The 12201-nt window shown below is 38.6% G+C and overlaps 1 protein-coding gene across 9 annotated transcripts in view; it reads left to right on the top strand.

Moving 5' to 3' along the window:
• CLASP2 (cytoplasmic linker associated protein 2) overlaps positions 1-12201 on the top strand; it is a 345278-nt gene that overhangs the window by 314035 nt on the left and 19042 nt on the right. For all 9 annotated transcript variants that reach the window (XM_087713011.1, XM_087713007.1, XM_087713006.1 and 6 more), the window contains 4 exons: positions 1502-1645; positions 5479-5622; positions 5865-5971; positions 6750-6903. In XM_087713011.1, the coding sequence (XP_087569137.1) occupies positions 1502-1645; positions 5479-5622; positions 5865-5971; positions 6750-6903 (549 nt within the window). The remainder of the gene's footprint in view (positions 1-1501; positions 1646-5478; positions 5623-5864; positions 5972-6749; positions 6904-12201) is intronic.

Raw genomic sequence — 12201 nt, 5'->3', positions numbered from 1 at the left:
TGCGTCGCAGAAGCACCTGCCATTCCTTGCAGCTGCTTCTAACCACACAACCAGGGGCACTGAGGGATGGAGTGGCTTGCGAAGGATGTGAGCACCTGAGCTTTAGAGATCTTCAAACTATTAAGTGCATGATGGGGATATGTAGGAGGCTCAAGGCCTGCAGTGACCCAGTAGGGCAGAATGAAGGAGAAAGACCGGGAAGTGGTGGGGGAGGTATACTGCAGGGTTCCTGCTGTGAATCTTTAAGTGTGAATGACAGTGTGGGTCTGCTGCAGCAGTAACTTCAAAATGGGATTTTTAGTGGCTATTGGGATGTCTATTGTATGTAAGGACTACATTTTTTTAAAATTAGATTATTTGTGCCAAAACCGCATATCTTTGAAAATAAACTTACTGTGTTCATTATTACGTTTAGCAATATTATTGTTGTTTATTTATTTATTTATTTACACACACACACACACACACACACACACACACACACACACATGTTACATGTTTATTATGGAATATCTATTATTTAAAAAGTAACATGCTGAATTGAATTGATCATCTAGTCCACTGTTCTGTTTTTAACCAGAACCAGCTGTAGATAACTTATATACAAGACCTAAGGACAACAGTCTTCTCAGATTATTTTACTCATTACATTGAATTCAAATATATTTAGTGCACCCCAAAATACTTTTTATATTTTATTGTGTTTACTAATCTAGGTGAAATGTTAATATATACTACTAGTCCATATATGATATGCCATAAGCTAAATAAATAAATTCTTCCAGCTGCACATAGGCAGAACTTCTCTGTAGTGGATGGCTCCCAGCTACCAAAAAGCTACTATTGTAAATAATTTTGTCTTGTGTGAATTCCACTGAGCTAGTGATGTCTTACATGTAAGATTATATTTGAGGATTTTTTTGATGTAAATATACAAAATGGTTAAAACAGTCATGTAAAAAATTGATATGAATAATGTATATGTTTCATATGGATAAGATAATTATATTTTGAATCTTGGTGTTGCTGTGAATGTGTTTCCCACCTATGTCTCTCAGAAATTGAACATTCATAATATGTATGTAAAGGACAAGGGCTAATTGGATCATTTTAGTAGAATATTTAATTAAATTTATATACCAGAATTACATTTAAATTTAGAAAAAAACTGGAAGTATGCAGAAATATTTTCTGTAGTTCTTTGCCTTTCTTCGCCGTAATCTTTAAAGTTCTTTGAATTATTTATTTTATATTTTGAATCCAAAATATGCTTTTGAATTATACAGGTGCTACTGATGTGGATCCTTTCAGCTGATTTACTAAAATGCTGTTTTTTATCCAATCCACTGATTTGCTGTTCTAAAATATATAATTTCTGAATTGCTACTATGTGCATCAAGTAGCATTGCTATGTGGTTCTCAAGTAAAATAATTCCATTCTCATCTGTTTGTCATTAGATATTATACTTTTCTGTATATTTGATTCTTTTTATTTTTACAGGTGAAAGTTGCAATCCTTAAATACATAGAGACACTTGCACAACAGATGGACCCAGGAGATTTTGTAAATTCCAGTGAAACTCGCCTGGCTGTATCTCGAATTATTACTTGGACAACAGAACCCAAAAGTTCAGATGTTAGGAAGGTATTTCAAATTATGTTAACATGAGTAAAGTTATTTCTTAAAAACTTTTATTTATCTTTTGTTGTATTGAATTCTACATTAATATTTTAATTTCAATAAAATGATATTGATTATCCATAATAATTTTGAAAAAAATCTTCATGTGTTTGTTGAGTTTTGTGAAGGACAATAACCAAGTAGAATTTTGACCTAATGAAATGTAAACAGATGAATTTAAAACATGCACATTTCTATTCAACTTATTTGAAAATTCATTTGCCAATATACCAAAAAGTGGGTGGAAATGTTTGTGCAGTGTTGCTGGTCCTTTGGTGAACACCAGCCGGACTGCAGCAGTGGGGTCCTTTTACAGTACTGAACCCCACCACTTCTATCTTTATCATTGCCCATCTCTTCTGTCTCTTTTTCACAGTGCAGGAGTCAATAGGCAGAGCTGGCACATGAGAGGACACCTATCTGTACTCCTCTCAGGCTCCACCTGATGCATTGTTCTTGTTTTCCTCCTCTAAACCTAGGTGCATGTTATGGTTAGGTGTGTCTTGTACTGTGAAAAATATGGTATTTGCCAACTGCCTACACATTTAGAGTATTTGCAAGAAAAAAACCACAGCCAGGTAATAACTTATTGAATGTATATTGCAATATATATATTAATTGTCATTAATGAAGGGAGAGAGAGTGAAAGATCAAACCTCTGTGTGTGTGAGAGAGACAGAGAGAGCACCCCGCCACCAGCCCTGGTATATGGTAACTCTCTGAGGTTGGATCAGATCTCTCTCTCTGTGTGTGTGTCTCTCTCTCTCTTACACACACACACGTCCCTCACACACCCTCCAAGGCAGCTACATCCCTTCTCTAACTTGCTTTCCTGCTGCACATGCAGGACAAGAAAAGTAGTCTGTGTGACCATGGTAAAAAAAATACCAGAAAATGCCTTCCAACTTCTCGCAAAAAAAAAAAAAAGCTCACAAAGTTGGAAGTAGTCCTACAAACTATTTTTCTTGCCCTGCATGTGGCAGTGGAGAATGGAGCAGGAAAGCAGGTTAATGGAGGGATGTGGCTGCCTTGGGAGGGGGTGGGGTTAGATCTCTCTCTGAGAGAGAGAGGGGGGGGGAGAGAGAGAGGGGAGAGAGAGAGAGAGAGGGAGGGAGGGAGGGAGGGAGGGAGAGAGAGAGAGAGAGAGAGAGAGAGAGAGAGAGAGAGAGAGAGAGAGAGAGAGAGAGAGAGAGAGAGAGAGAGAGAGACCGTCCTTTGGGAGATCTGCACAGGCACACAGATTGCAAAGCTGAAAACTTCAAATACAGCATTTGTGGGATCTGTGTGCACTGAGATCCCAAGTAAAGAATGCCAGGAAAAGGGGGGATTTTGCCTCTTATCCTGTTCAGAGTCTGCTGCACCTCACAACAGAGTGAGAGGAAGAAAAATCCCCCTCCCCATTTTCAAGCCATTTGCAAAAATGCCTTCAATGCCTGGAATATGCTGAAGGCTTGGAATGGTGCGTTTTTTCAAACAGCTTGAAAATGGGGAGGGGGATTTTCCTTCCTCTCACCCTGTTCTGAGGCTCAGCACAGACTCAGAACAGGATAAGAAGCAAAATCCCCCCTCCCCATTTTCAAGCGGTTTGCAAAAACACCCCATAATGAGCCTTCAATGCGAATATATGCAGGTGTGAAGCAACCTCCCGTAGGCATGGAAATCCATACACCTGGGATGAAGAAGCTCTGTGAGGAGACACCTCTGCTGAAGTGCAGGAAATCCCCTCCTCCACTTGCAGATCATCCTTTCAAAGAGGAGTTTCAGCAGGATGAAGAGGTGGCTGGAGGCGCCGTTTGTGTCACCTTCATCCTGGTGAAACTCCTCTTTGAAAGGACGATCTGCAGGTGGTTGGGGAGATTTCCTGCACATCGGCAGCGGCGTCACCTCGCAAGACTTCTTCCAATGTCCCGTGTATGTCCCGTGTATGGATTTCCATGCCTCCTTTTTCTGTTCCATGGATGGAATCGCCTGCTGTGACTGTCACTGTTAGATGAGGAGGGCATGAGGCATGTGGAGTGTATTGCTTGGCCTCCAGCTTCTTTTGCAACTGCAATTGGCTGCAAAAGTGACCATACTTGCTGGAGGCAGAGGCCTGAGTGGCACTCGCGAATCAGCTGTTTTGTGAATGGAGCAGCTCAGCTGATCTGATTAAGGCATTGAGAAGCCCTGAAGGGGAAGGGAACGGCTGCCTCCTATGTTGGTCATGCCCACCCCTTCACTGGGGCTTATTTTCGGGGCATATATTTAGGCCCACCCCAAAAATCAGGCTTGGCCTTATTTTCAGGACATGTCGTATGTTTGGGAAAACACGGTAGTATTATGTAATATTGGTAAACGTAATCAGAATGTCAAGTATAAGCTAGATGGTATTGATCTAGCAGATGACTCTCATTTTGTCAAGGACTTAGGTGTACTTATTTCTGACGACCTATGTTCCAAAGTTAATTGTAACAGCATTGCTAAACAAGCATTAAGAGTTGTAAATTTAATTTTGCGAAACTATTTTTCTGGAAACATTGTATTACTAATTAGACCTTATAAAACTTATGCTAGACCAATCTTAGAGTATTATTTACCTGTTTGGAATCCCTACCATATATCTAACATCAGTGCAATCGAGAGGATTCACAATATATTTCACAAGGAAAAAAAGTCTTCTATACACAATAGAACTCCCTATGCTATTCTCGAAATTATCAGTTTGGATAATTTAGAACTGTGTCACTTGCAGTTAGACCTAGGTATTGCATACAAAATTATACATAGTGATGCTTTACTTGTAAATGACTTTTTTTGTTTTAATTGCAATAATACACGTGTGAACAGCTGCTTTAAATTTAATGTTCTAAACTTGACTGTAAAAAATATGATTTCTGTAATAGAGTTGTCAAAGTCTGGAATGCTCTATCTGATCCAGTTGTCTCAGCTACACATTTTCATGGTTCCAGACACAATTGACTTCCATGGACCCTACTTCCTACTTGAGTGGTCAGTAGAGGGGGGCGTGCATAAGTGCACTATCGTGCCTATCGTCCCTGTCATTGTATTTTTCTTTTATTCTTGTTCTTGTTTTTGTTTGACAAATTCTGATAAATCAAATAAATAAATGACAGCCAGGCTCTGCTCAATCAGAAAAAAATCATATTAGAATCTAACAAGCCTAATAAAGATTATAATTACATCAGGATCAAGTATGGTATATCATACATGGACTACACTTCGCTAATAGAAGCTAGCAAAACACATATTGTATGCTCTGTACACCATTGAATGTCATAAGAAGATGGTTTTATTCGAACAACTTGCACAGGTTTCTGATATCTGATTTCCTAAAAAACTGAAGAACAAATACACAACCCTTTTTTTAATGCCACTCAGTATGCAGTGAAACCCAGCCCATTTATTTTGGCAAAATCTGTAGGTATCTTTTAAGCTATAGTTGAAAATAAATGTACGGTAAGTAAAATTATTGCAATATCAGATTCAAGGATTGAATGTATGTAACATTTTATATAAAGATTTATTTGGATCACCCTCTGCCAGAGATTAGTAATTCTTTTACTGAACTATAAAGAACCCAAGAGGAAGAAAAAAAGATTTAGATTACTTATATGTAATTGTATTTTAAAATTTCATCATAATTTTAGAATTTCATAATGAAAGAGGTATGTGTTATTGGAAGTCCAGGGAAGAAAAAAGAGTTTCAGTGAGTGTGAATATATTTTACAATTCCATAATTATGAAATTATCAACAATTGTCCTTCAAGTCTGGCTTAATTATTTTATCATTTTCCTAGGCTGCACAATCAGTGCTGATTTCTCTTTTTGAACTCAATACCCCTGAATTTACAATGCTGTTGGGTGCTTTACCAAAAACATTTCAAGATGGCGCCACAAAGTTGCTTCACAGTCACCTCCGGAATACAGGCAATGGGGGACAGGTATATTTATAATCACTTACAGTAGCTGGAGATAATTTCGAGTAAACTATGGTGAATTAACACACATACATACTTAGTAGCCCTCTTTTATTGTTGTTTTATGTTAGTTTTCAAATTGGACCTTTGAGTCTTTATTCTAGAAAAATGCATGAAGCCTTCTTCAGAGATTTTTATATCATTATAAGGATAAATCCAATAATAATGCTCAAAAGACTCACAAGGAATGTGTGTGTGTTTTATAGGGGCCCATGGGAAGCCCATTAACAAGGCCTGTTCCACGCTCACCAGCTAGTTGGTCTAGCCCCATCACTTCACCAACCAATACATCCCAGAACACATTATCACCAAGGTAAGATACCAAATACTAATTTAGAACCAGCACTGACTCTCGCCCAACAAAAAGCTTTCACTGATAAAGATGCATTTGTTTCCACCAGGATTTTTCTTGAAGAATGGCAGAAATTGTTTTTCCCTGCAGAATCAGCCATTTCATACAGTTCTGTAACTAATTCAGCTTTGTAACATTTAAATAACATTGTTTTCAAACAATTTAAATACAAATGTGAATTAACTGCACCATAATTTAATTTAAGAAAAATATAGTGACAGAATTTTAAAACATCAATTCCACAAAAATCCTTTTGCTGCTTACCATATAATTCATTTATTTTGAAATATGTTCAATTTTATATAGTTTGTAAATTTCTTTGTTCCTTTCTTTTTCTCCTTTTCTTTCTTTCCAATATCTTTTTAAAATAAAAATATTAATTTGTCTCATTATTTGCCTGGTTACCCTTGTAAATCCCCATCTTATTAACAGCAAAACTTCCATACTTACTCTTTGTGATCATATTTTACTTCTTAAATATTAAACCCATCTTAACTCTGTTACAATAGCTGCTCCTTGTCTAAATTTCTAATCTAGCAATGCTTTGCCACAACTCAAAAAAAGGCATATATATATGTATATATTCTTTCTAGCCTAATTAATTATTTTAATATAAGCAGTCATCTAATTTCCTATTGAGTTATATGTACAAATCAATACATAGAAATAGTCATTAGAGAATCATAAATTGCTGAAATTAAAACTGCTTCACAATATTTTTATTGCTGTTGTTTAATAGTGCATTTGATTACGATTCTGAAAATATGAATTCAGAAGATATATATAGTTCTCTCCGTGGAGTGACTGAAGCAATTCAGAACTTTAGCTTCCGCAGTCAGGAGGATATGAACGAACCTATGAAACGGGATTCAAAAAAAGAAGATAGTGATTCAGTAAGTATTACGAAAAAATCTGTAAAAATGAAAAATAATTCAGAATCCATACTGATATATACCTGGGTGCTTGTTTTTTTCAGCCCATATGCAAGAAAACAAAAGATGCATATTCTTTGAGTAAATATTACCCAAAGTAATTGGGAATTAGCCCTAATTAAAAATATGTATGTGGAGACATAATTATAAGAGAGCCTACACTTAAAAAATGATTCTTATTTTGAATCTAATTTCTTTGTGCTAGTAAAATATTCCTTTATATGTTTACATTTACTGGCAGTATCACCTGCTGATATAAAAGTGTGTGTGTGTATGTGTGTGTGTGTGTGTGAGTGAGATAGAGAGAGAGAGCAATAGAGAGAGAGAGTGTGTAAAATTTTAAGAACAAAAAAGCTTAAAACTGAAAAAGAATATATTTGCATCAAATGAATCTTGGAATCTTAAAAAACTGATGGCAGAAAAAGACCTAGTACTCTTTCAAGTGCACCTTTTGAATTTATTTTTTCTTATTTATTTATTTATATATTATTATTATTATTATTATTATTATTATTATTATTATTATTATTATTATTATTATTATTATTATTATTATTATTATTATTATACTACAATTGTATCACAGTGGCCAGTTGTTTTGCCGGATTTGGCATTGGTTACTAGTCGGGCCCCACCCAGGGGCCCAGGACATTGTAACGTATTTTCGTAATATGCGTGCAGATCCAAGCAGTGTGGCTTTTTGCATTTGACTGATGGTGATTTTGTCAATTTTTAACTGTTTCAAATGTAATTCCAGTGCTTTTGGAATAGCACCCAGTGTGCCAATTACCACTGGAATTACCACTGCTGGTTTGTGCCAAATTATTGGCACCATTATTATTATTATTATTATTATTATTATTATTATTATTATTATTATTATTATTATTATTATTCAATTGTATCACAGCGGCCAGTTGTTTCGCCGGATTATTATTATTATTATTATTATTATTATTATTATTATTATTATTATACAATTGTATCACAGCGGCCAGTTGTTTCGCCGGATTTGGCATTGGTTACTAGTCGGGCCCATTATTATTATTATTATTATTATTATTATTATTATTATTATTATTATTATTATTATTTTTCTTAATTTTTGATAGATGATGAATGAATGAATATCCCAAGCATGTTATTACTTCTGCTGGAAGTTGGTTCCAAGATTCCATTACTCTTTCTGTGAAATAATACTTTCTAACTTTATTTTTGAACTTACCGCCTCTTGGTTTGAGATTCTACTTCCATGTTCTTGATTTTTGGTTAATACTGAAAATACTGTCTTCTAGAATCTTCACAACCTTAATATATTTAAATGTTTCAGTCATTCCCTCTGCTTTCCCTTCTGTCCTGCTAACTGTACATATTATTTCCTCCAATCTTTCTTGATATGTTTTATCCCTCAGACCGTGCACCATTTTTGTTGCCGTCTCAAGATTTGCTCAATCTTAGCAATATCCTCTTTTTAAGTGAGGTCTCCAGAACTGAACATAGAATTTCAAAGGGATCTGAGTAAAGCTCTAAATAGCAGGATTAGAACCTCGTTTTTCTTGGTGATGATCCTGCTAGCAATGCACACTGCTTGGTCATTTTGTAGTCATCTGCTATGAGCATACCTAAATCCTTTTCTTCTGCTGTTCTGTCTCATATTGTTCCCCCAATACTCTGCCAGATTATTGTTTTTTCTCTAAGTACATGACCTTACAGTTAGAAACATTGCACTGCAGTTTCCACAATTTGCCAACAAAGCCAAATCATTTTCCTGTGTTACAGATATTCCCAGGAATATTAACTCTATTACAAACTTTTGTTTTTTCAGTAAAAAAAATCAAGCCTAGCAAGTCCTAGCAATTTTTCTGTTATCTCACTTATAAATACATTGAAGGGGAAAGGGCCTAGGACTGAGCCTTGTGGTATATCGCTTGTGACTGGTCCCTTTTCAAACAGTGTTCCATTAACAATCATACTCTGGGATCTATCCCTGAGCCAACTTCTAATCCACAGAACCACTCAGCGGTTAAGTCCCAGCCTATACAGCTTTTTTGTGAGTTCATTATGTAGAATTATATTAAATGCTTTGCTAAAATCCAAATAGACTATGTCCAATGTTCCCTCTAATTTTTTTTCAGTGTGAGCGGAAAAGTATAGTGTTTGAGCGGCACAGTTTCATGCCTGAGCACCTAAGAGAGCCACAGTTTGAACTGCTGTCACGTCTGCTGGACATTTGCGCAACATACCAAGCGTCAAGCGCCGATTGTTAGCGAGGTTTCAGCCTGATGAATGCCAGGCATGAAAAGTGCCACTCAAAGACTATACTTTTCCGCTCACCCTGAAAAAAAAAAAAGGCTCTCTGCTCAGCTTTTAGATTGTTAGACTGGCTAGAGAGAGACATGGCACCAACAGGGTCCTGGCCTGGGTCCTGGCATTTTGCAGGCAACCTGTCCTCTCACATTCCTTTGGAATGCAACCCATCACATGTGAATTAGATTTTGCCAATTATCCTATTAAAAGATAACGCTATTATTCTAAAATATGACTAACTCAATATTAAAAACTGTAAATATGTAATGCTGATAAATAATAGCAGTAATTGTTATTTAGTATGATTAAAATCAGTATTGATATATCAATATAATATCTATCGAAATTGACAATATACACTAAAATAACAATACAAATATATAATGTGGAATATAAATGTAATAAATATAATATATAAATGCAACATAAATGTAATAAAATAATTTATCATGAAACTCTCCCCCTTTAAAGTAGTAAGATCAATTAAATAGTCTAGCAAGTTTGGACAATATGCTATATGTTATGTTACTTAAGAATATATATATCTCAGAATCAGATACAACATCCACATCATTTCCAACTGAGTCAATAAAATCATATGCCATGCCAAAACTATTTTAAATAAAGATATGAAATTAATCAAGTATTGCCTTTATTTTTCAAAATGAATGTACAATTTTTTTATTATTTAAGTTTTGTACCCTATATTTTCTAACTAACGTTAACTTTAAAAAGCCGTTACATCAGACTACAATACAAGTAATTAAATGAAGACTAAAATAAGTGTTTTGGCATATTGAGCTTTTTATATTTCTTTCTTATATTGCTTCCTTAGTTGAGAACTTGCTCCTCAGCTTACTTACGCATTAACTGTTTGTTGCTTTTATGGTTTATTCATTCACTGCTCCATCTTCAGTTTTTTTCACAGGGGGCAGGGCTTCCTTCCTCCCTCCCTCCCTTCATTCCCTCCCTCCCTCCCTCCCTCCCTCCCTCCACTCCTTTGGCCACCAATTTTGATCCAATTCTCTCTCTCTCTCTCTCTCTCTCTCACACACACACACACACACACACACACACAGGTTCTTTGTGGGGGGGTTAATTACTCCGCCTCACTGCGCAAAGTCGGCTCAGCATGTGTTCGGCCCCCACTTACGCCGAATCAAATCCGCGGCCGGCGGGACCAGGGGGTTGCATTTCAAAGCCACCAGTCCTCTTGCTTCTTCTCTTTCACCAGCAAAGCTCCCGCTGGCGCCTCCGCCCATGGCAGTGGTGCCACTCCCTCCACACGGAGCCCCTGAGCTGGCTCCCGCGTTATCCCTCCCCCTTCCTCCTCTGCCGTGCTTTTGAGGCTGCGGGAGCTAGTAGGAAAGCGGCGGAGGTGGAGGCGGCGGCAGGGGTAACCCAGAGCCCAGCTGAGGTGGAGTCAGCTGGGCTCTGGGTTACCCCTGCCGTCGCCTCCACCTCCGCCGCTTTCCTACTAGCTCCCGCGGCCTCAAAAGCACGGCAGAGGAGGAAGGGGGAGGGATAACGCGGGAGCCAGCTCAGGTGCTCCGCGTGGAGGGAGAGGCACCACTGCCATGGGCCGGGAAGCCAGCGGGAGCTTTGCTGATGAAGGAGAAGAAGCAAGAGGACTGGCGGCTCATCAAAACAAGACTGGGGAGGTCCTTTGTGGGAGGCCAGTTCTAGCCGCCTGCAAAGGACTTCCCCACGTTTGCTTTGGTAGAAATCTCTGCGCGGCAGTTAGAAACTTCTGCGCGGGGATTTCTTTCCATGTGCGCGGCCGCGCACGCGCGCACCTTAGAGGGAACAGTGACTATGTCCACAGCACAGTGTAACATTTGTAACAGTTCTGTGAACATAGTCTGTGGACATTTGTGACATAGTTTTAAAAAGCTTAATCAGATTAGTTTGACATGATCTGGACATTATCTGCCCTCAGTAAAGCAATACTGTTTTGAGTCCAACCAATTGTGTTCTTTTAAATGTTGTTAATTTTTTTTTTTTTTGAGGACTACAGCTACTACAGTTCATTGTACAGCTCATTGGCCTATAGCAGTAATGGCAAACCTTTTTGCCGTTGCGTGCCAAAAGTGGGAGTAGTTGGGGGTTCGCACATGCCCACACACATAATGCAATACGCCCCCACCCCCACACATGCAAGTGTGACCACCCTACATGCACATGTCACCACCACCCCACACTTGCATATGTGAACGCATGCACATGTGACCCACCCTCCCATGCTCCCCCACCCCTCACACTTGTACCCTTTCCCGCCTGTTTTGGCCCTGGAAAGCCTCCTACCCCAACCTGGAACCCAAAACATGGCAGGCAGCTAGTTTCTGCCAGTTTCTCCCCTGTGCTTGCCAGCCTGGCCGCCACAGTCAGGGAAGGCCCTGAAGCTGTGCTGCCCGGGATCCACATTGGAGGCCATTCACGCTTGCAAAGCAGCATTGCCTCTTTACTGGAGCCACTGCTTCTTTGCAGAGGCAGCAGCAGCTCCTCTTCCACCTGCCAGCCTTGCTTCCTTACCCTGCAAGAGAGTTGCAGCTACCTGATCCTCAGAGTGCTATCTGATCTAAGAGGCCTATACTGGAGAGCAGCCACCAGAGACTTATAAAGGAAAGGTCTTTCAACTTCAAGGGGGTCGGAGAAAGAGAGGGGAATGCCAGTCCTTCCTTTCTTGGCTGTGAAGTCTTAGCACCAAACTTTTAAATGAGCACCATAACTGAAAGCCAGAAGCCAGATGGACAATGACCTGCCTTGATCTTTCTGCCGAAAGTAACTGCTCGGCTCCATCCCGTCTTGGCTTCTGATAGCTGCAAGACATGCTGCCTTCCTCCAACTTTCTCCCAAGACCCTTTGCGCAGGAAGGGGGATCTAGGGAGAAAAGAAGGCGGGTGTGTTTCCAGGGGTGGCAAGCAGTAAGGAGCGAAAGGTAGCTTCGCTTGC

Source organism: Thamnophis sirtalis, unplaced genomic scaffold, assembly GCF_051295495.1.
Source record: "Thamnophis sirtalis isolate CommonGarterSnake01/CBP01778 unplaced genomic scaffold, rThaSir2_p1.2 scaffold_4, whole genome shotgun sequence".
NCBI classification, from domain to species: Eukaryota; Metazoa; Chordata; class Lepidosauria; order Squamata; family Natricidae; genus Thamnophis; species Thamnophis sirtalis.
The sequence above is the reverse complement of the archived record's forward strand: the minus strand, read 5'-3'. Positions and strand labels throughout refer to the sequence as shown.